At 42.4% G+C, this 24,647-nt stretch overlaps 1 protein-coding gene and 1 pseudogene across 1 annotated transcript; both read right to left on the reverse strand.

The window, feature by feature from the left end:
* Positions 1 to 8,039: 8,039 nt before the first annotated feature.
* LOC120037660 (RING-box protein 1) lies at positions 8,040 to 11,066 on the reverse strand. Its single transcript, XM_038983658.1, has 5 exons — positions 10,939 to 11,066; positions 10,202 to 10,280; positions 10,055 to 10,125; positions 8,500 to 8,585; positions 8,040 to 8,264 (listed from the first exon to the last, which is right to left on the reverse strand). Exons 1-5 carry the CDS (start codon positions 11,014 to 11,016, stop codon positions 8,252 to 8,254), a joined length of 327 nt encoding a protein of 108 aa, XP_038839586.1. The 5' UTR covers positions 11,017 to 11,066; the 3' UTR covers positions 8,040 to 8,251.
* Positions 11,067 to 18,519: 7,453 nt separating this feature from the next.
* Positions 18,520 to 24,002, reverse strand: LOC120044022 (annotated as a pseudogene).
* Between the last annotated feature and the right edge of the window lie 645 nt (positions 24,003 to 24,647).

The following is a 24,647-nucleotide window of genomic DNA, read 5'->3' on the forward strand; positions in this document are numbered from 1 at the left end:
AAAGAAATCGGCCAAGACCTCAGAAAAGAAATTGTACACCTCCACAAGTCTGGTTCATCCTTGGGAGCAATTTCCAAACGCCTGAAGGTACCACGTTCATCTGTACAAACAATAGTACACAAGTATAAACACCATGGGACCACGTAGCCATCATACCGCTCAGGAAGGAGACGCGTTCTGTCTCCTAGAGATGAACGTACTTTGGTGCGAAAAGTGCAAATCAATCCCAGAACAACAGCAAAGGACCTTGTGAAGATGCTGGAGGAAACAGGTACAAAAGTATCAATGTTCACAGTAAAACGAGTCCTATATCGACATAACCTGAAAGGCCGCTCAGCAAGGAAGAAGCCACTGCTCCAAAACTGCCCTAAAAAAGCCAGACTACGGTTTGCAATTGCACATGTGGACAAAGACCGTACTTTTTGGAGAAATGTCCTCTGTTCTGATTAAACAAAAATAGAACTGTTTGGCCATAATGACCATCATTATGTTTGGAGGAAAAAGGGGGAGGCTTTCAAGCCGAAGAACACCATCCCAACCGTGAAGCATGGGGGTGGCAGCATCATGTTGTGGGGGTGCTTTGCTGCAGGAGGGACTGGTGCACATCACAAAATAGATGTCATCATGAGGACGGAAAATGATGTGGATATATTGAAGCAACATCTCAAGACATCAGTCAGGAAGTTAAAGCTTGGTCGCAAATGCGTCTTCCAAATGGACCATGACCCCAAGCATACTTCCAAAGTTCTCGCAAAATGGCTTAAGGACAACAAAGTCAAGGTATTGGAGTGGCCATTACAAAGCCCTGACCTCAATCCCATAGAAAATTTGTGGGCAGAACTGAAAAAGTGTGTGCGAGCAAGGAGGCCTACAAACCTGACTCAGTTACACTAGCTGTGTCAGGAGGAATGGGCCAAAATTCACCCAACTTATTGTGGGAAGCTTGTGGAAGGCTATCCGAAACATTTGACCCAAGTTAAACAATTTAAAGGCAATGCTACCAAATACTAATTGAGTGTATGTATACTTCTGACCCACTGGGAATGTGATGAAAGAAATAAAATCTGAAATAAATAATTCTCTCTACTATTATTCTGACATTTCACATTCTTAAAATAGAGTGGTGATCCTAACTGACCTAAGACACATAATTTTTACTAGGATTAAATGTCAGGAATTGTGAAAAACTGAGTGTAAATGTATTTGGCTAAGGTGTATGTAAACTTCCAACTTCAACTGTATATACAGTATGTATATATATATTAGCGTGTGTAATGAAAGATAACTTATGGATAACTTAAAAATAACTTAAAAAAGCACTAATATAAGAAGTAGATGGTACATGTATGGTTTTTGGGCTGAATGTATACATTATGATTTGCTTCTGAACTGTATGTGAACCCCTCTGCAATCTACTGGCACTAACCATTAAAAACTAGGACTTCAACCAAGCTGTCCCTGTGCTATTTGCTCTCTTAAACTGCTAGCACAAAGCCTACGTGAAAATTAGGTTTTTCACAAAAGTTAATGAAAAATATAAAATTAACTGGCCCAAATCAGCTCTACATAATTTAGCAGGGAGGTGTGCAATTACCACACATTTTACCCATTATACCAGTGTAGAAACTACATCACCTAGATAGGTATTACCAAATCCCTTTCAATTCACATTCCTTGCAGAAAGAACTATTTGCAAACCTTTTAAAACACCCAGCAAGACAGTGGTCTTAGAAGGGTATTTATACTTTAAAATACATATTTTATGTCAATGGATGTGGATGAAAGAATTCCTAGTTTCATATTTCTTTCTTTACCTCCAACTCTATATATCCAAGTGAGCCTATGAAGACCTTAGGGATCAGATTTACCATTATACCCATTGATCTAGTCGTTTGTGATATCTACACTCAGTTGCCACTTTATTAAGTTCACCACCCTATTCACGAAAATAAATTGCTCCTACACACACCAAGTCCAGTGGTCTTGGCTTGCTAGATAATAAAGCATGCAGAGAAGTATTCAGGTATTCTGTTACTGTTTGTTTGAACTTTAGAATGTGCAAAATGACAGCACTGTCTGTGATGGTCTTTTGTAACTCAGAAAAGTTCCAAAACTGTTTTTAAATAATTCCCAACACTCAACTTGTACTGACTGTAATAAACTCCAACTGGACTTAAAAACTTGAACAGTCTATCTCCTTTCCCAGTTTCATCAACAGTTTTGAATTCATGCTGTTCCAGATGCAAAGGGGGTTGTACCTAATAAAGTGACCACTGAATCTATAGACTTTCCAGAATGTGTTCTGGGAATAACAGGGGTATTAAACATTTGGCTGTAAATGTTGAACAGTTAAATCTATTACCTCAGGGGAAAAAGCCTGAAAAAGGAAATACTGATACTGGAAAAAACATTTTGGGAGGTTTGATGTACTTTGATGTAGGTTTGATATACCTACTGTAGTTATTGTAATTCATGTTACATATATTTCTAAATCCCACATGGTGATCTCATGGAACCTTGCTGTTTTTATGTCTTCGCCATTAGGGGAGGTGTTATTTTAATTCTGCATTAGGCTAACAGGAAATACAGAAAAAAGGAGGGAAATGCTCAGACTTACAGTAGCTTACAACAAGGTTGACTAGGTGTTTTCTAGGTAAACTTTTGGCTCCAATGGGTCATGTAAAGCAGAAAAACTATATTTTGGGAACCCTTTGCTACAGGGTGTGGGAAGGAGGCAAAGCAGACAGTGAGAGAACAATGTAGTATGTAACTGTGAGGGACATTTTTGTCTTTGAATCACAACCTTTAGAACTATAGGTTCCAGAAAGCATCTTTAAATGTGTCAACAATGCATAAAAATGTGGTCCTCTTTCTTTTTTTTACAGTCTTCAATGCGAAGGAAGACTGCAAAGCACACATTGAGCATCATCCAGATAAAAATTATGATCATCTGACCAACTGGGTTTTTCATGGTGTAATATAATAGTAGGCTATGAAAACTCATGTAGTTTCATCCTTCAAGACATTTAGAAGTATGAAACTTTGTCTTGAAACTTTTTATCAGGGTTATCCTTGTGTTATTACTAGGGTTGCACATTTTGTGGAATATTCAGAGGTGGAAACTTTACGTGGGAATTAATGGGAATATATGGGAATTAATGGAAATATATGAAAATTAATATTAATACCATTTAAATGTAGATGTATTTTGCATTGGATATATATTCCATATCATATGGAGACAGAAACAAACATTTTACCTTATCATAAATAGACATAATAGCAAATGATTAAATCCTTCCAATAGAAATAAAAAAAACTATTTAGTTACGAATTGAAGTTTAATTAAATGAGTTGACTCTTCACATGGGATGATTTCACTGAACAACAAAAGAAAGGGAATATTGAATGATCCCCAATGATCCATCGCATCTCCCAAAAACGTTTAACATATATCTGTAAAATGATAGTCTAGAAACTAAAGCTTTTGTTGTCTTCCTCTCAGGTTTCCATGTCTTCTCCCTGGACATCCTCAATGTCCACCTCTTGAACATCAGACTCTGAGGCCTCATCTTCACTGTCACTTTCCAACCATGTTGAGGATGGCTCGTTGTCAGGCTCAAAAAGCATAAAATTTGCCCGGATGGCCACCAATTTTTCAACCCTTGTATTGGTCAGCCTGTTGCATGCTTTGATGTGTGTTCCCAAACAAGTACCAGTTGCACTCTGAGGCGGCTGATGTTGGTAGGATTTGGAGGATGATGGAGGCAACAGGGGAAAGAGCCTCAGATCCACAAAGTCCCTTCCACCAAATGGCTGATGAGATATGTTGGCATGACTGCCATATTGCATCTCCATCCCAAAGCCCTTGCTTGGAAGTGTACTTTGCCAGACTGCCAAGAACCTTGCCCTCATCCAGGCCAAGGTGGCGAGACATGGTAGTGATGACACCATAGGCCTTGTTGATCTCTGCACCAGACAGGATGTTCTTGCCAGCATACTTGGGCTCCAACATGTACGCTGTGGCGTGTATGGGCTTCTGGCAGAAATCTTCGCGCTTTTTGATGTATTTTAGAACTGCAGTTCCCTCTGCTTGGAGCAACAGTGAAGTGGGCAGGGCAGTACAGATTTCTTCTCTTACATCTGCAAGCAGAGTCTGAACATCAGACAGGATGACATTGTCTCCCTCAATCCATGCAATGGCTACTGCTATAGGTTTCAGGAGTTTCAGGCTGCTTAGCACTCTTTCCCAAAATGCATAATCCAGGAGGATCGTTTTGATGGGGCTGTCCATATCGGCAGACTGATATGGCCATTTCTTGGAGACACCTTCCCTTCCAAGAGACTGTCAAACATGATGACAACAGCTTCGATGTGGTGCTCTTATTCTTCTCACTTTGCTTGGTGAGGTAGATTGCTGCTATAACTTGATGACCCTTCACATACCTAACCATTTCATTGGCTCTCTTGTAGTGTATCCATTGTTTTCAGTGCCATGATGTCCTTGAGGAGCAGATTCAATGCATGATTCAATGCACAGCCAATGGGTGTGATGTGAGGGTAAGACTCCTCCACTTTAGACCAAGCAGCCTTCATGTTCGCAGCATTGTCTGTCACCAGTGCAAATACCTTCTGTGGTCCAAGATCATTGATGACTGTCTTCAGCTCATCTGCAATGTAGAGACCGGTGTGTTTGTTGTCCCTGGTGTCAGTGCTCATGTAGAATATTGTTTGAAGGGTGGAGATTGTAGTTAATTATTCCTTGCCCACGACCACTCAACCACCCATCAGAGATGATTGCAATACAGTCTGCTTTCTCTATAATTTGCTTGACCTTCATTTGAACTCTGAACTCTGCATCCTGCATCCAGCAAATGAGTAGATAAAGCATGTCTGGTTGGAGGGGTGTATGCTGGGCGAAGAACATTCAGAAATCTCTTCCAATACACATTGCCTGTGAGCATCAGAGGTGAACCAGTTGCATACACAGCTCGAGCAAGACATCCATCAGCATTTCTCTGACTACGTTCCTCCATTGAGTCAAAAAAACTTCTGATTCCAGGAGGACCATGAGCTGTTGCTATCGATAAGGTATCTGATTCATAATTTTCACCCCGAATAGAAGTAGAGGGACTTTTGTCAGAGGTTGCTTGTTGTGAGCACTGAGGAAACTTTATGCACTTGGCCAGATGATTCTGCATCTTTGTTGCATTCTTCACATATGATTTGGCACAGTATTTGCAAATGTACACAGCTTTTCCTTCTACATTAGCTGCAGTGAAATGTCTCCACACATCAGATAGTGCCCGTGGCATTTTCCTGTAAAGATCAGAAAAAAAGGAGTAAATAAAAACAAATACAATTCCATGTACAGATAAATAGTTAAGCAGTTAGATTAAACAACTCCTTCGTAAGATAAATGGTTTAAAATTAAACATGTATGGAAACAGGTGAATTAACACTCAGTTAGCAGGCTCAAGCAAGCTAAACCCCACATGGTAGCAAAAACTAACTAGCCGAAATTGTTAAGAAGTTAGAAATGATTTAAACACACTTTGCTGTAGGCTACTATTTACTAGTTAACAAAAATCATGTATGTCATAAAATATATTCACCCCACCCAGTATTGTAATCAAAACTTACCAGAAAGCATGTAGTCCTTGGCTCAGACAGTGTAGTAGTGTGGGCTCAATAGCATGTCATTAGTGTGCAAGATCTTGAGAATTAGCTGTACATGTAATGGAAGAGTGCACTGCACATGTGATGGAAGAATACACTGTGCATGCAGAGGTTTGCAATTCCATTATATTGGGGATGGTTTAACCAAAATATGCCACATGACCTAGAATTGCCTTATGTGTATCCCACAAAAAAAGGTTCACTGTTATAAGCTAACTTTTTTTGATGAATTTAAGCAAAATTACCAAAATTACCAGGCTTAACTTCCCATGGAAAATTTCCAGCCCTTTGCAACCCTAGTTATTGCTCTAATGTTCTATTATCATTACTCTATGTTATTCTTCTACTATGAGAGATACTATGACAGCAATTACCTGTAATAGGTACACACGTATCTGGCACAAGTGACGATTAAACTGATTTGGATTTCAAAGACTGCCATTATTGTAATGTTTAATATTACAACATTGATGTGTGATACCTTTTTTTATCAACACATACGTTTTTTGCAAATGTATGCCTTTATTATTATGATTTATATTGCCGGAATACTCAACGATGATTAACACTGCAGTTGTGTGTGCTTCTGTCAGGTTTGTGGTCAAATGCATGTCATTTAAAGTCAATTTGGCAATTGAACAAAAATCCAATTCAATTTGAAAATGTTCCTCATTGTAAAAGCACGTAACAGAATTTGGGTATTCCAAAACTGTAATTTACATGTAAATAAACATAACCCTGTTTTATGTTTTTAATACTTCAGATAGAATGCTCTGTGTGTCAGAGATGGTACCATTCAGCTTGTCTGGGGATGACAAAGGACTTCAACAAAGCAAAAATAGAAAATGATTGGAAGGAGCTTCTTTGCTGTTAAATTAGAGACGTGTAAATAAATGACTGTTGTGCCTTGTAACTACTTTAAAATGTGGAACTGGTTGCACTAATATATGCAAACATTGATTTGGCATACAATTTAAGATAGACATTGTTTATATAACGTTGTACTAATTTCATATAGAACAAATTGCACTTGAAATTAACATTTCTTTAAAGTTATTGCAAATAAATGCATATTTTCACTTTTTTCTGAGAATCACTGAATTAGATTTCTTCATCTTTAAATGCAATATGAGATTTTATGTATTTCTATCAAATCAAAACTATAATTTCTACTCAAAGCAAAGTTTGTTTAAGTATACTAGACATTTTTAGAATAAATCATACCAAGTTTGATGATTCTGTCATAATCAGTGAAAACGTTGATTTCCGCCTTAAATTGCATTTTATAGATTTGATGTATTTCTATTAAATCAAAACTGGAATTTTTCCTCAAAACAAAGGTTGTAAAAGTATGCTAGACATTTATAGACTAAATCATATCTAGCTTGATGATTCTGTGACAAATGGTGGATTAGTTAATGATTTTTACATTCTTAAATGGCTTTTGGCGAATGTCTGTTGAAGGTCAGAATAAAAAATAAAAAACTTTACCTCGGTCTCACAAGATCATCTTCTGCCGGTGACTATTAGTGACCAATAGTGGGTCAGCTCCTCACACAGTGCATGCTCGCTCCATGGATTATCCTCTTCAAAATTGTCTCCCGCAATAAATGGCTCCATTTTGGGGACGAGAGGTTCTGGAAGGGTCTACCCTCCATCCAGTCCGATAACAAACCACACCGACCACCACAGCCAAAGTATAACCAATGTAGCATTATGACTGTCATTCATACTAGAAAATCATAGCAAGTTAGTGCTGGATGTGGTAATTTGTGTTAAAGTAGCAATATGTAACTTTTTGGGAGGCCTGACCAAACTCACATTTCTTTGAATTATAGATGTTTTATTCTACTTGAAAGCAAGTCTAAGAAGCCGTAGATATGTTCCATGTGCACTATTTCTATGCCTCCCGTTCTTAAGTTTTGTGTTTTACTTTCGATTTTGTATACTAGCTTCACACAGATGAAACAATTTTTGCTTATGGAAAATATTTCACAGCGATTTAGAAGGTACAATATTTATCGACACTATACTAACTTGTTTTTTCACTAACTGAAATTAGGTGAACTATTAGAGTTTTAGCAACCAGGAAATGGCGGAGCAATTTCTGCATAGTGCAACTAAGTTATGAACCACTTCATCTTACAAAAATGTTTAGTCAATTTGGTCTTTCAACCAATGATCTGTAATTTCCAACACGAAAAAAATACAATTTCTAAATAATATTAGAAAAATACCTTCATTTAATCTATTTAACTAGGCAAGTCGGTTAAGAATTTGTTCTTATTTACAATGATGGCCTACATGGTATTTCTAAAATTGTATTTCCATGTCTAGTCCTCAATTCCAAATCGAGGCAGTTACACAGAACATTGTTTATTTATAATTTACAACATTGCAAATTCAACTTAAAAAACATTGTTTTCCAGCGAGCCTAAAACAATGAGATGTGGGGGTGGATGTCCTCAGTATTTGCAATGTACTCAAAGGGGAGTCTATCATACGAAGAAAGAGAAAGCAACAGAAAGCATGAAACTTGCAGAAGCCCAAGTAATGGTCCTGAGTCTTGCACCTAGTGTCCATATCTGTAAGAGGGAAAGGGAGTGTTAGTTATTAACTGTTTGACATACACAACTCATCTACAATGAGGCGGTGGAATAATGCATTAGCACCAGTAACACGGACGCATGGCTGTTGGTTTTTTTCAGCCATCTACTTCCCCAAAAGGCAAGCATACTGCAGCTCTGATTGACTGCAATTTAGCTAGGACCATGGAGTAGTGTTTTGAATAAGTGTTATGAATAAAATTATGACACTCACTTCTGAAACTCCCACTCCCTGTTGTCTAGGGGGCACACCTGCCTGGTCTTCAACCAACGGGAGATACAGTGGAAATGGAATGCATGCTGGGAGAGAAGATATTATTGAAATAACAGCAAACCAAGACAATAGCCGTGTTTGAATACACATACTGTATACTACATACTTGAGTATATACACTATTAACTCATTTTAGTACACTGTAAACAAATGGTATTCTTTCAGTTGAGCATACTAGCGCTTCGCCTGTCTACCCATAAGTTAATGCTGTTGCTATGCAACCTCTCGCTAGCTTTTTAGCATAACAATTGACTAGCTTGACATTTTACAATTTTGTGTGTGTTCGTAAATTCAATCTGGAGTGCCAGAGTGCGCTCTGGGTGTTCGTAAATCCAGAGCGTTGTCAGATTGTCCGTTCATAAATTCAGAGCGTTTCGCCCTCGGAGTGCGTCACTGGACGCTCTGGCCGAGGAATAGGGTTGATACGAGCATTCTGACCTCAGAACGGCAGTCAAGCACCCAAGCTGACTGGTAAATGTTGGCTAGCTTGCAAGCCATTTCCAGACACAAATGAGGGAACACTTCACTGACCATTTTACTCGCAATAGCAGAGCTGGTTAGGCTGTTTTCATGATATCCAGAGCGTTGGTGACTATACGTGCTGCTGGCAACAATTTATTTACGCTTTTCCCCCTGATGTTTACTGACACCGGCCATATATTCACCGGGTGTTGAGCATTCGTAAATTCATCAGTTATTCTGCGCTCTGGCACACTCAGAGTGCTCTGAAATCGGAGTAGATAGCCAGAATTAACAGTGTCCATTGAGAACGCACACGACTATAACACTTAGCTAAGAATTACGTGAATAATCTAGTCAATAAACATTGTGTAGTTCGTTAGATTACAGTTAATATACTGCCTGGCAAGATCGATGTATTAGTAGCCAACTAATGTTAGGTAACTAGCTAACATACCAGTACATACTGCTGTAATGCTATGCTGTTCCTAAGGAAAGTGTAGCTAACAAATTGTCAGCCGACATAACATGTAACTTATTTGAAAAGTCATGACTTTATTACATTGCTCAACATTTGTCATAATAGGTTAAAGCAAGGAATTTGTATATACACTCTCGGACTTCGGCTGAATATTTTCCCGCCATTTTCTTCAAATCTGAAAACGCTGTGAAGCCACGCCTATTTTCTGAAGAATTGCCTTATGGGCCAAAAAAGCACAGAAAGAGTGTTTACTGCTTCTATACTTTGTATTTTGGCAAATTTAGTACAACATCCAGGAACTATATCCATACTATGACCAATAAGCATACTACATACTCAATTTACGTCACAAATAGTATGGTTAGTGGGTTAGAATGAGTATTCGAACACAGCTCAAAACATACATTCAAAAATTCTATACTTTTAGGGTAGTTCAATATAATGCAGATTAGTTTAGATCATGCTGCTGATATTTCAATACTCTCACACTGAACTTTACAATCTAACTGATCAGGATGTATGCAAAATATACAAATGCAAAGAACTCTGACTCACATTGCAGACTCCCCAGGCTACGGTGCACTCCTCTGATGTGGCAGAGGCCTGGTTAGCCTGGCACTCTATGCCTATGGAGGACAAGAGAAATGTGTAACACACACCTTTATTAACCCAGTAGTCAAATAATGTTAATGGCATACTCACAGAGATCCATAATGTGATTCCTACAGATGGCACAGTTGTCCACCACAATGTCCCAGGCCCAAAGTGCCACTGCATTCCACTGAAAAGAAGAAGAGTCACATGAAATTATGATCATATCACTGGCAGTTAGTGTTTGGTTGATATTGCTATTGTTTCAAATAGGTATTAAAAAATTAGCATATTGTTATTCACAATTTATTCATGTTAATCTGGTATCAGGAGACTGGTGTCATTTCATCAGACAAGTTAGGCCTATTTCACTATCCACATTGATCACAAACAAGGCCAGAGTGAAAATGTTAGTGTTTGATACATCATTTTTCACTCATTCAGCGTCAATAAATAGACAACCTCAAGTGCAACTGGGCCTGTCATTTTAGCAAGATAACTAGGAAGCTGACGTTAGCCAGTTGAGCAAGTTAGCTAGTCATTGATTTCGTATGTCAATGCATCTAAAGCCGAACCTAGTAGTGGTTGGCTAGCTTCTATCACCACAAACAGTGAGATTAGTTAACTAATTAGGTAGCGATCAGCCCTAAAGGTGAAACGCAAACTCACAACCCAAAATTAGATACAGCCAAACAGGGACTCCGTCTAGTTTCAGCTAGCTCGCGAGCTAGCAAGTTATGCTAACTAATCGCGCGTAGATTGTACCCAAACCCGTATTAAGCCTATAATAATATCGAACCTTACAGTATGTCTAAAATGTTGCTATGATTTATTTTTTAAATAAATACCTTCTTCACTTCAAAACGTTTCTTGCTTGCTCCACTATTCGTGGCGCTTGGGGTATCAACATCCATCGCTGCCGCCATGTTGACTATCGAACTTTCGTGTGAACAGAGATATTAGAAAAAGGAGGAGATAGACATCCCACGGGGATATGAATGACATGACGTAACGCCCCACACAGCAGAATGTCGACCAATCGTGCAGACGTTGTCATGCTGCGTCACATAGTTGCTAAATGAATCGTCACGCAATCCCTCAAAGTCGGGGTACAATGTCACGTTCAAAACTACCTCGGAACTCGGAAAAAACGAGCACGACTTGAAAAATCGATTTGAACGGACATCCAACTCGCAATTCCAACTCGGGAACGTTTCTAGAGCTACGACTTTCCGACCTGAAGATCCCTGGCGTCATGTTTTGGCTTCGTATTTTTCCAAGTTCCAGTTGTTTTGAACACGGAAAAATACGAGGTCAAATCATGACGTCAGTGATCTTCAGGTCGGAAAGTTGGAGCTCAAGAAAGAGGCCCGAGTGCAATTCTGAGTTGGATTACCGTTGAAATCGATTTTTCCCAGTCGGAGTTAGTTTTTTCCGAGTTCCCAATTGTTTTAAATGCGCTGAATTCTGAGATTACCGAGATCCAATTGTTTTGAACGCTGCAAGAGGCCCGAGTTCCCGAGTTGGAATCCCTTGTTCAAAACAACTGTGAACCGGAAACATCCGATTTGAGACTTCAGTGCGTTCAAGACAACTGGGAAATCGGGAAAAATGAACTCCGACTATGGAAAATCATTCTGAACGGTCATCCAACTCGGGATTCCAAGTCCCTTTGCAAGACAGCGCCGACAGAGATGGTAGCCTCGCTTCAGGTCCTTAGAAAACTATGCAGTTATTTGTTTTTTTAATGTACTATTTCTTACATTGTTAGCCCAGAAAATCTCAGGTGTTATTACATACAGCTGGGAAGAACTATTGGATATAAAAGCAATGTCAATTTACCATCATTACGACCAGGAATACGTCTTTCCCGAAGCGGATCCTTGGTTCGGACCTCCACCCTTGACATGCGATCTTATCCCAGAGGCCGACCCAAAACAACGCGGTCGCCGCAGGAGAGGCAGACGGAGTGGCCTACTGGTCAGACACAGAAGGCCTACTGGTCAGACTTGCCAATGTCCAATCTCTAGATAACAAGGTGGATGAAATTAGGGCACGAGTTGCCTTCCAGAGAGACATCAGAGATTGTAACATTCTCTGTTTCACGGAAACATGGCTCACTCGGGATACGTTGTCAGAGTCGGTACAGCCACCCGGTTTCTTCACGCATCGCGCCGACAGAAACAAACATCTCTCTGGTAAGAAGAAGGGCGGGGTGTATGCCTTTTGATTAACAACTCACGGTGTAATCACAGCAACATACAGGAACTCAATTCCTTTTGTTCACCTGACCTAGAATTCCTTACAGTCAAATGCCGACCGCATTATCTTCCAAGAAAATTATCTTTGATTATAGTCACAGCCGTGTATATCTCCCCAAAGCAAATACCTCGTCGGCCCTGAAAGAACTTCACTGGACTCTTTGTAAACTGGAAACCATACATCCTGAGGCTGCATTTATTGTAGCTGGGGATTGTAACAAAGCAAACCTAAGATTAATACTCCCTAAATTCTATCACCATAACGAATGCGCGACACGAGCTGGCAGAATTCTGGATCTGCTCGAACTTCCGCGATGCATATAAAGCCCTCCTGCGCCCTGCCTTCGGCAAATCTGACCATGAATCCATTTGGTTCCTCCCAGCCTATAGGCAGAAACTAAAACAGGAAACGCCTGTGCTCAGGTTAATACAACGCTGGTCTGACCAATCGGATTCCACACTTCAAGATTGCTTCGATCACATGGAGTGGGATATGTTCCTGGATAGCCTCAGACAACAACATTGATGTATACGCTGACTCGGTGAGCGGGTTCATTAGCAAGTGCATCGGAGATGTCGTACCCGCTCTGACTATTAAAACCTTCCCTAACCAGAAACCGTGGATTAATGGCAGCATTCGCGCAAAACTGAAAGGGCGAACCACCGCTTTCAATCATGGCAAGGGGACCAGAAACATGACCGAATAAAAACAGTGCAGCTATTCCCTCCGCAAGGCAAACAAACAAGCAAAGCGTCAGTATAGAGACAAAGTAGAGTCGTAATTCAACGGCTCAAACACAAGACATATGTGACAGGGTCTACAGTCAATCACGGATTACGAAAAGAAAACCAGCCCCATTGTGGAAATCGACGTCTTACTCCCGGACAAATTAAACAACTTCTTTGCTCGCTTTCAGAACAATACAGTGCCACTGACTCGGCCCGCTGCCAAAGCCTATGGGCTCTCCTTCTCCGTGGCCAACGTGAGTAAGACATTTAAATCTGTTAACCCTCGCAGGGCTGCCGGCCCAGACGGCATCCCTAGCCGCGTCCTCAGAGCATGGGCAGACCAGCTGGCTGGTGTGTTTACGGACATATTCAACTAATCCCTATCCCAGTCTGTTGTCCCCACATGCTTCAAGATGGCCACCATTGTTCCAGTTCCCAAGAAAGCTAAGGTAACTGAACTAAATGACTATCGCCCCATTGCACTCACTTCTGTCATCATGAAGTCCTTTGAGAGACTAGTCAAGGGTCATATCACCTCCACCCTACCTGATACCCTAGACCCATTCCAATTTGCTTACCGCCCCAATAGGTCCACTGACGATGCAATCGCCATCAAACTGCACACTGCCCTATCCCATAAGGACAAGAGGAATACCTATGTAAGAATGCTGTTCATTGACTACAGCTCAGTATTTAACACCATAGTACCCTCCAAACTTGTCATTGAGCTCGAGACCCTGGGTCTCGACCCCACCCTGTTCAACTGGGCCCTGGACTTTCTGACGGGCCGCCCCCAGGTGGTGAAGGTAGCAGAGGTGGGACCAAGTCATTATTTTACAAGTCACAAGTAAGTCTCAAGTCTTAGCACTCAAGTTCCAAGTCAAGTCCAAAGTCAAGACAGGCAAGTCCGAGTCAGGTCTCAAATCCTAAACTTTGAGTTTCGAGTCCTAAACAAGTCATAATGTGCTCTTCACCAAATGTAATACCATTTCATATTTTTAACAAGAGTAATAGTTAGTATATTATATTGACGCAAATCATGAATGCTTTTAAAAATATCTATATATTTATTACTTTCCAAATAAACGTTATATTTCCATGGAAATACATGGGTAGCCATGAGAAAGACCCCCCCCCCCCCCCCCCCCCCCCAATAGTGATCGACTACCTCAGCTGGCACAATTTGATTGGCTGCTGTCCGATTCAAACTGTAATCCGTTAAATGAAGAGTTGATGCGCTGCACACTTTTTTAAATAGCATAATTTTTAATATTTGGGCTTGGTGAGGGTATCAAGTCAGGTCGAGTCATAAGGCTCGAGTCTGACTCGAGTCCAAGTCATGTGACTCGAGTCCACACCTCTGGAAGGTAGGAAACAACTTCTCCACCCCGCTGATCCTCAACACTGGGGCCCCACAAGGGTGTGTTTTCAGCACTCTCCTGTACTCCCTGTTCACCCATGACTGCGTGGCCATGCACGCTTCTAACTCAATCATCAAGTTTGCAGACGACACTACAATGTTAGGCCTGATTACCAACAATGACGAGACGGCTTACAGGGAGGAGTTAAGGGCCCTCGGAGTGTGGTGTCAGGAAAATAACCTCTCACTCAACGTCAAAAAAACAAAGGAGATGATTGTGGACTACAGGAAACAGCAGAGGGAGCACCCCCCATCCACATCGATGGGAGATTAGTGGAGAAGGTGGACAGTTTTAAGTGCCTCGACGTACACATTACGGACAAACTGAAATGGTCCACCCACACAGACAGCGTGGTGAAGAAGGCGCAACAGCACCTCTTCAACCTCAGGAGGCTGAAGAAATTTGGCTTGTCATCTAAAACACTCACCAACTTTTACAGATGCACAATCGAGAGCATCCTGTCGGGCTGTATCACCGCCTGGTACGGCAATTGCACCGCCCTCAACCGCAAGGCACTCCAGAGGGTTGTGCACATCGCATCACCGGGGGCAAACTACCTGCCCTCCAGGACACCTACAGCACCCAATGTCACAGGAAGGCCAAAAAGATCATCAAGGACAACAACCACCCGAGCCACTGCCTGTTCACCCCGCTATCATCCAAGAAGGCGAGGTCAGTACAGGTGCATCAAAGCTGGGACCGAGAGACCGAAAAACAGCTTTTATCTCAAGGCCATCAGACTGTTAAACAGACATTACTAACAGAGGCTGCTGCCAACATACAGACTCAAATCTCTGACCACTTAAATAAAAGGTATCACTAGTCCCTTTAAGTAACGACACTTTAATAATGTTTACATATCCTACATTACTCATCTCATATGTATATACTATATTCTATACCATCTACTGCATCTTGCCTATGCCGCACGGCCATCGGTACGACCTGGAAATCACTGACGTCATGATTTGACCAAGGTTTTTTCCCAGAGTTTTCAGTTGTCTTAAAATCACCAAGAGTTGAGAAACCTGCCTATTTTCCTCGGAAGTACATAATGTCACGATTCCAAAGCTATATGATATTACAGAGAACAAGTGAATTCTCACATCTCGGAAAATATTTGTAATGTTGTACTTGTTGACGAAATTCATGCTGTTTTTTTAGCTATCGCCCAATAAGGGTCTATTCACTTCTTGAAGGAGAGCTCTCCTTGTCCAAGAATTCACCCAGAATGCACCATGCAACCCAGTGACGACATTTCCACTAGATAGTACAGCCACAATGTTATAATTGACTATATCGTTAAAAGTCATGAAAACAAAAAATAGTTTTTCGGTCTCAATTCAAGATTAGGCATAATGTTAGCAGTGTGGATGATGGCCAGATTTTGGGTGATGACCAAATTAAGAGTGAAATGCAGAACTGTAATTCTCATTTGAAAGCAAGTCTAAAAAGCTGCAAATCATCAAATAGGACAATGAGTCAGATATTTCACAAGATGTACAAATGTGAAGCAACCGGTTGGCATTTCCACTCACTAGCAAATATGATGATGAGAGGAAGCCTAGTGGCCGGCAGGGGGAGAAGATGGTGCGAGATGGATTTTGGCCGACATTCTTATAATTTTCTCATAGATTAACAGTTGACAGTTTTGTTTCCAAAACTAGAATATGTTACAAACAGAGTGGACTAAGTTTTGTAGACTTTACTCTTTGCCAAAGTTTAAACAAATTTGTGTTCTTCAGAAGGAGTGCAGGGGCGATTTGAGATATTGCACACACGCACTTCAGAGTAGGCGTTCCCTAACGGAAATATCCACATACATGCTAAGATATGTTAATAGGATCTCACTAGCTCGTTCTTGGCGTTGCCCATCATGTTGCTTGTTCTGCCCTCTATGATTAATTTGCTCCTATTGGAAACGACAAGCTGTTGTCTATCTTGAGTAGATCTGTTCTATTTGTGTTATTTCTATGCTTCCCGTTCTTAAGTTTTGTTTTTGTGTCTTTTACTTTTGTACACCAGCTTCAAACAGCTGAAAATACAATATTTTAATTTTAGGAACCAAGAAATTGCGGGGCGATTTATTTTCTTATTGCACCTTCAAGAAGATACATTTTAGAAATAGGTGGGGTTTAAAATCAAATCAAATGTTATTTGTCACATGCGCTGAATTCAACAGGTGTAGACCTTACAGTGAAATGCTTACTTACAATGTATTCTGATTAACCAACAATGTTTTAAGAAGTTAAGGAAAAAAATGAACAAATAATTAAACAGCAGCAGTAAAATAACAATAGCGAGGCTATATACAGGGGGTACCGGTACAGAGTCAATGTGCAGGGGCACCGGTTTTGAAGTAATTGAGTAATTGAGGTAATATGTACATGTAGGTAGAGTTAAAGTGACTATGCATAGATAATAAACAGAGTAGCAGCAGCGTAAAAGAGGGGTCTGGGTAGCCCTTTGACTAGCTGTTCAGGAGTATTATGGCTTTGGGGTAGAAGCTGTTAAGAAGTCTTTTGGACCTAGACTTGGCGCTCTGGTAACGCTTGCCATGCGTTAGCAGAGAGAATAGTCCATGACTAGGCTGGCTGGAGTCTTTGACAATTTTTAGGGCTTCCTCTGATACCACCTGGTATAGAGATCCTGGATGGCACGAAGCTTGGCCATGGTGATGTACTGGGCCCGTACGCACTACACTCTGTAGTGCCTTGCAGTCGGAGGCCAAGCAGTTGCCATACCAGGCAGTGATGCAACCAGTCAGGATGCTCTCGGTGGTGCGGCTGTAGAACCTTTTGAGATCTGAGGACCCATACCAAATATTTCAGGCTCCTGAGGGGAAATAGGCTTTGTCGTGCCCTCTTCACGACTGTCTTAGTTTGTTGGTGACGTGGACACTAAGGAACTTGTAGCTCTCAACCTGCTACACTGCAGCCTTGTCGATTGAGAACTGGGGCATGCTCGGTCCTCCTTTTCCTGTAGTCCACCATCATCCACTTAGTCTTGATCACTTGAGGGAGAGGTTGTTGTCCTGGCACCACATGGCCAGGTCTCTGACCTCCTCCCTATAGGAGGACTTCGTGGCTGTGGTAACTACGGACGACGCATGGGCAAAGTACACAATGGGCATTAATAGTGGTGCTTTCAAGACAACTAGGAACTCAGAAAAAAACTAGGTAAAATCATGACAGTGATTTTCAGGTAAGAAAGTCAGAGTTATTTTTTATTTATTTTTATTTATTTAACTAGGCAAGTCAGTTAAGAACAAATTCTTATTTACAATGACATCCTACTCCGGCCAAACCCGGACGACGCTGGGCCAATTGTGCGCCGCCCTATGGGATGTGATACAGCCTGGTTCTAGAAAGATACCGACTTGGAATTCCAAATTAGATGACTGTTCAAAACGATTTTCCCAGTTGTTTTGAACGCAGCATACAATTCCAATGGAGTTTCCCATCTTGTCAAAAGTATCTGTTAACAGTGGCCAAGGTTCTGTCCATGCAGGCCCACTCTCTGAGAAGATGAGTATCAGCAAAAGAGCAGAGAAGGTAAAAAGTCAGGTTCTACCGAGATTTGAATCAGATCGCTGGATTCAGAGGGCTGGAGTCCAGAGTGCTAACCCTTACACCATAGGCCTGTTCTGGCACCTGGTGGCAGTCGATGGGCTCTGCAAATAGAGATAGTGCCAGATTATATTTTACAGTCTAAATGTAAAACGCAACAAACTGCAACAGCCATAGACTGTAAAAATGGACAAAGAGGCAACTGCACACAAGATTCCAAGAACTAATGAGATTGCACCTGGGATGTGATGATACCTTTACCACAAGACAGTACCACTGACTGGCACATACATGTATTGCATGGAGCCACATTACATAAAATACTTTGATGGCATACTTACCCAGAATTGTTATGTAGAGGATCAGATAAAGCATGCAATGGTCCAATCCTTGCACACCTCTGTCAGGAACATGAAAATCAAACAAAACTGTTAGACACTGATTTAGTGTTGTAGGAGATTTAATGAGCAAGAAGCCAATGTGCATTGATTTACATGCATCTAAGCGGTATGTAACAGCTGAAAATGCAGCAACCTTACACATATATATATATTCAGCCTTGTTCTTCATTTGCACAACAGATATATATGAAATATATATGAAACATAACATTGTATGTGTAATAGAAAAGTTGGTCGAACTAGAGCAGAAAAATCTAATAGCATCATGTGACACTTGGTGGAAATATATGGTACTGCAAATAGGGCTTTGGGTCTCTTGCATCCCGGCATCCAAGTACTAAAATAGACTGAAAATCAAATCAGAAAATGAACTTCAAGACTCACAAATAAAAAATGTAAAACACATTTCTGCATGCTCAAATTACATTCAGTGAGGTGAGATGAAATAGCACTTGTCCGTTTGGTGCATATAGAGTTCTGTCCAAGCAGTAGACTTATAGCCATTTACATCACTGATTTCCTACTTTTTATTACAGTCTTCTTGTTTTTTTGTGATGCTGGTGCCTTAGGGTTCTTCAGAGGCTTGGCTTTGGGCTTGGTTGGCATGGGTTTAGCCTTTCCTGGCTTGGCAATTGCCATGGTCACCTTGAGGAGAGTGGGTTTGGGTTCGATTGATTTTGTGTCCTTGAATCCTTTGAGGGTCTTGCCAGGAGAAGCACTCTCCCCTGGACAGCTCTTAAAGACATGGACATCCCTCACACTTTGGCCCCGGAACTCAGGAGGGTGACCACAGGTGGCTGTCATCTTCAGAGAATCTTCAGACATTCTCCATCCACCTGAGCAAAGAGCGGGGACGCAAAGTAGTTAGAGCCTGAGGGTTAGCAGAGTTAAATCATTTGTGTGTACCTCTCCCTGACCCAGTCTGTAATACCTACATGTTTCAAGCAGACAACTATAGTCCCTATGCCCAAGAACGCCAAGGTAACCTGTCTAAATTACTATCGCCCCGTAGCACTCTTGCTTTGAAAAGCTGGTCATGGTTCACATCAACACCATCATCCCAGACACACTGGACCAACTCTAATTTGCATACTGCCCCAACAGATGACACAATCTCTATTGCACGCCACACTTCCATCTCCCACCTGGACAAGAGGAACACCTATGTGAAAATGCTGTTGATCGACTACAGCTCAACGTTCAACACCATAGTGCCCTCCAAGCTCATCACTAAGCTCAGGACCCTGGGACTGAACACCTCCCTCTGCAACTGGATACCTGATGGGTCGACCCCAGGTGGTGAGGATAGGCAACAACACATCTGACACACTGACCCTCAACACAGGGGCTCCTCAGGGTTGAGTGCTTAGTCCCCTCCTGTACTCCCTGTTCACCCACGACTGCGTGGCTGCGCACGACTCCAATACCATCATTAAGTTTGCTGACGACACGACGGTGGTTGGCCTGATCACCGACGACGATGAGACAGCCTATATGGAGGAGGTCAGAGACCTGTCAGTGTGGTGTCAGGACAACAACCTCTCCCTCAATGTGAGCAAGACAAAGGAGTTGGTTGTGGACTACAAGAAAAGGAGGGCCGACCACACCCCCATCCACGTTGACCGGGCTGTAGTGGAGTGGGTTGAGAGCTTCAAGTTCTTCGGTGTCCACGTCACTAAGGAATTAACATGGTCCACTCACACCAACACAGTTGTGACGAAGGGACGACCATGCTTCTTTCCCCTCAGGAGGATGAAAAGATTTGGCATGGGCCCTCAGATCCTCATAAAGTTCTAAAGCTGCACCATTGAGAGCATCTTGACTGGCTGCATCATCGCTTACTAATGCAACTGCTTGGAATCCGACTGCAAGGCACCACATTTTTTTTAAATTTCAGACATTTTAAAATGTAGATGTTCCAAAGGCATGCATGGAGGCCTGGAGATGCTAAACATGTTTATGTTAATTAATGGTAAATTACAGTGAGAGCGACAGTCTTTTGCTTGACAATAACCGGCTGACAACCCAAGCCATAAGACTGCTAAACAAGACTGCTAAATAGCTAATCAAATCGCTACACAGACTACCTGCATTTACCCTTTTTTGCACCAACTCTTGCACTGACTCTATGGACACACATTGTACTCTACCTACACACTCACACATAGTTACTGACATTGCAACACGCACATAACACGCGCACACATGCGTACTGACGCCACACACACACTCACTCTCACATTTGGACCCCAGGAAGATTAGCTAGCACTACAGCGTTAGCTAATGGGGATCCTAATAAAAATTACAAAATGACCACACGCTGCTGCTGCTACCCCCACCTATATGTACATTGCTACCTCAATTACCTCGTACCACTGCACATCGACTCGGTAGTGGTTCTCCCTGTATATAACCATGTTACTTTTACTCTTCATTGTTATTTGTTAGTCACTGTGTATTTTTCTTTGTGTCACTATTTCTATTTAAAAATATTTTTTTAACTTAACTCTGCAATGTTGGAGAAGGACCCGTAAGTAAGGATTTCACTGTTAATCTACACCTGTTGTTTACGAAGCATGTGACAAATGAAATGTTGATTTAATTTATGTGCATGCATGTGCATGACTCCCTTGCACAGCAGCATACACAAACTGGTCATTCACAAAGCAGTGGACTATTGACCTGCGGAGTGGCAGCAGGGTGCAATCACATAGCAGGGGGTTGTGGGCCAGGTTGATGACCTCCAGCCCAGTGAGTGGGCTCAGGTCAGGCAGCTCCTCCAGCTGGTTCCCCCCCAGAGACAGAGTGGTCAGCCCAGAGCCCAGCCCCACCAGGGAGTCTCTGGACATCTATGAAGAGAATAGAAGTAACCACTCAGAAAGTGGATTCTTCATAGAAATTAATGGGCAGTTTTTCATTGATAACTTGAGATTCTATTGACCCCAATTCTGCAGATAGAGAATTTATCAACACAAACCTGGCAAAATACATCTCTTTATCTCTCTTACCTTCTCCAGACCCATGTCATCCATATACAGCTGCCTTAGGCTCTTAGACACAGGAAGGAACGCCTTTGGTCCGACCCAGCAAATGGAATTTCTGGAGAGGTAGAGCTCGATCAAACTGGAGGCCTTGGACAGCCCGTCGGTAGGCACCTCAGCAAGCTGATTGGACCCCAGATGAAGAGTATTTAGGTGGGCGGACTTGAGAGCGCCGGGGGCTATAGTGGCTATGGTGCTATTGGTCAGGTAGAGTCCTCTCAGCTTGGACTGAGGAGAGCTGGCCTGCCCGCTGCAGCTTACCAACAGTGTTCCCAGGTGGAGCACAAGCAGGCTGGGCAGGGGGGCCAGGGCAGCTCCAGGGAACATGGCCAGCTGGTTCCCTTCCAGGTGAAGGTAGGTGAGTTCAGGGGCCCCAGTGAAAGTCTGAGCCCAGGGAGGTGAGGTCATTGTCAGACAGGTAGAGGTAGACCAGGCCCTTCATTCCCCGGAAGGCACCGCCTTGTATCTCACGGACCTTGCAGTGCTCCAGATGCAGAGAGACCACCTGGTCTGTACCAGGGAAACTGTTGCTAGGGACGTAATGGAAATGGTTGCTGCGAAGGTCCAGGAGCTGGGTATTAGAGGGGAAGCCGTAGGGAACTTTGGTGTGACCACGGTTCTCACATGTGGCGTGCTGAGCCTTCACCTAAGCAGGGGACAGAGAGAGGTAGATGGGTTCATAGGGACATTTTCAAACAAGAATTGGAGAGCAGTTTTTATATGGATGACTGAATTATCAGTCCAATTTCTCTCTGAGTATGATGGCAAGTGTGCTGTCATGGCAGCAAGTTTGAACATAATTTGTGGCACAACATTGCATCATCCCTCAGCACCCATACACCATCTCAGTATTAACAACAGCAACAACTCACATCGCAGACACAGTTATCCGGACACTTGCTCTTCTTTTTAGGCTTGGCTGTGGGCAGTGCACGCTCCCTGCTCTTCAAACTCCTCCTTTACCATGTCCTCCCTGCTCCGGCAGCGCAGCTCCATAGGCCCCACTGCCTCCAGGGGCTCGTCAGAGAGGTGAGGGGGACCTGCGCAGACCCCCATCAACTTCATCTTCCCTTTCTTGGTCCACTCCTTCAGGGGCCTCAGGTAGCAATTACAGTGGATGGGGTTTCCTGTTAGGTTGAGGCGGGCTAGCTCCATGGGGCCAGAGAGGGGCTCCAGGTAGCGCAGCTGGTTGTGGCTGAGGTCCAGGTGGGAGAGGAGGGGGGGCCTGGGACATGGCTGTGTCAGAGGTCCTGGAGGGACATGTGGTCCAGGTAGAGGTGGGTGAGCTTTGGCATGGAGACAGTATCCTCACACAGGTAGGTCATGGGGTTGTAGCTCAGGTCCAGGCGGGTGACTTGAGCCAGTCTTAAATAAAGGAAAGAAAATGGACAGAACATAAACAGGTCAAGTGTCATCAAGCTTAAATACTATTGCACCAGGGAACCATTGCACAATAGTGTCAAACATCTGCACAGTTTCACACCGGGTCATAGTCTGTGTGGGGAAGAAATGCAGCTCATTGTGGTCGAGGCTGAGGCGTGTGACGGTGAAGAGGCCAGCGAAGGCCTCCATGGCCAGGTTGTTGAGGGAGTTGCGACTGAGACACAGCCACTTGATGTTGTGCAGGCCCTGGAAGGCCATGTTGGGGATGTACACCAACTGGTTATGTGTGAGGGACAGCATGTTGAGGAAGCCTAGCGGAGTGAAGGCCCCTGGCTGGATCTCCTCAACACGGTTATGGTCCAACATCAGCTGCTTAAGGGATGACAGGCAGTCAAAAGACTCCTGTTGGATGGGGAGAGAGGGAGAGTTAGGGAACAGGCATGATGCTTGTAACATTAAACAGCTAAGAAAAGTTGGTGGATGGGAGTATGGCCTTTGTGCAAGAAGTGACAGCTATGTGTACAACATAACTTGCACCTGAAAGGTACCATGTAGGTATCAATGTTACTAGAAGATTCTACATCAATCTGATCTGGTGCTTCACTCACCAAAACAGACATTTACTTGTTTACCCGATGTCCCCGGTGACTGTGCCAGCCGCTACCTCACCTGGTAAAGGATCTCGATGTTGTTGTTGGCCAGGTTGAGGGAGACCAGGCGGCCCAGGGTGCGGAAGGCCCCTTCACATACCGCCCTGATGTTATACTGCTGCAGGGTGAGGTGTGGGATTTGCAGAAACGCATGGGTCGGCAGCACCTGGATGTCGTTTTTACTCAGGTCCAGTTTCACTGTAATTTGATGGAAAGGAATTAGGAATGAGAAATAGAAAACGTAGGGGAGGTTTAAATATGGAAAAGGAAAAAAGAAAATGCGTGGGTGGATGAATAGCAAAATTACAGCACTGCATGCATGCCATAAATTAAGGTTTAAACCATATGAAATAACTTGTAAAACATTATCATTATCATTGATAATTTTGATTCATTGGCATCTCACCTCATCTATGATGGGGGGAACCTAAGTCAGATTCTTGCCGATACAGGCCATGGTGAGTTTGGAGTTGTCGCAGATGCAGAACCTTGGGCACTTTCCCGAGCTGGTAAAAGTATGACCAAGAGCATCAAAACCGCAACTAGCCACCTAGAGAGGCAATCCGCAAAGGAACACATCTGTGGGGGTTTTGGTTAAAAGACATCAAACACAAACGGGATTTGACTGTAGGCCTAACGAACGCCTCTCAAAAGACAAATTCTCTCCCAATTTTTTAGTCTCACAACTTTGAATACATATTGTAAATACAGTGAAAATAGTACATTAGACAACTTCTTATAGCGACATTGGAACAAAAATATTCAAAGACATGGAGAATCCCGTCTCCAACTTGGAAACCTTTACGCACCTATAGGCATTCCCTCGGGACTCATAAAATCACTTTTCCAATGCCAGGAGGATTGTAAGTATTTATTTAACGCATATTTTAAGACTTAAAAGTTTAGTTATTGAATCTAAAAATACGTATCTGGTTGTTATTCAGCAGCATTCCATAACATTTGCTATTTGATAAATATTGTAACTTTTTAGAATGTTCCTATTGTACATTTAAGATTATAAACGTACCTTTATGGTTGAATTTGTCAAATTTGACATCCAATGCTTTTAGGATGTAGCCTTCCCAAATAGCTTTATAAAGTT

The sequence above is a fragment of the Salvelinus namaycush genome, chromosome 3 (genome assembly GCF_016432855.1).
Source record: "Salvelinus namaycush isolate Seneca chromosome 3, SaNama_1.0, whole genome shotgun sequence".
NCBI classification, from domain to species: Eukaryota; Metazoa; Chordata; class Actinopteri; order Salmoniformes; family Salmonidae; genus Salvelinus; species Salvelinus namaycush.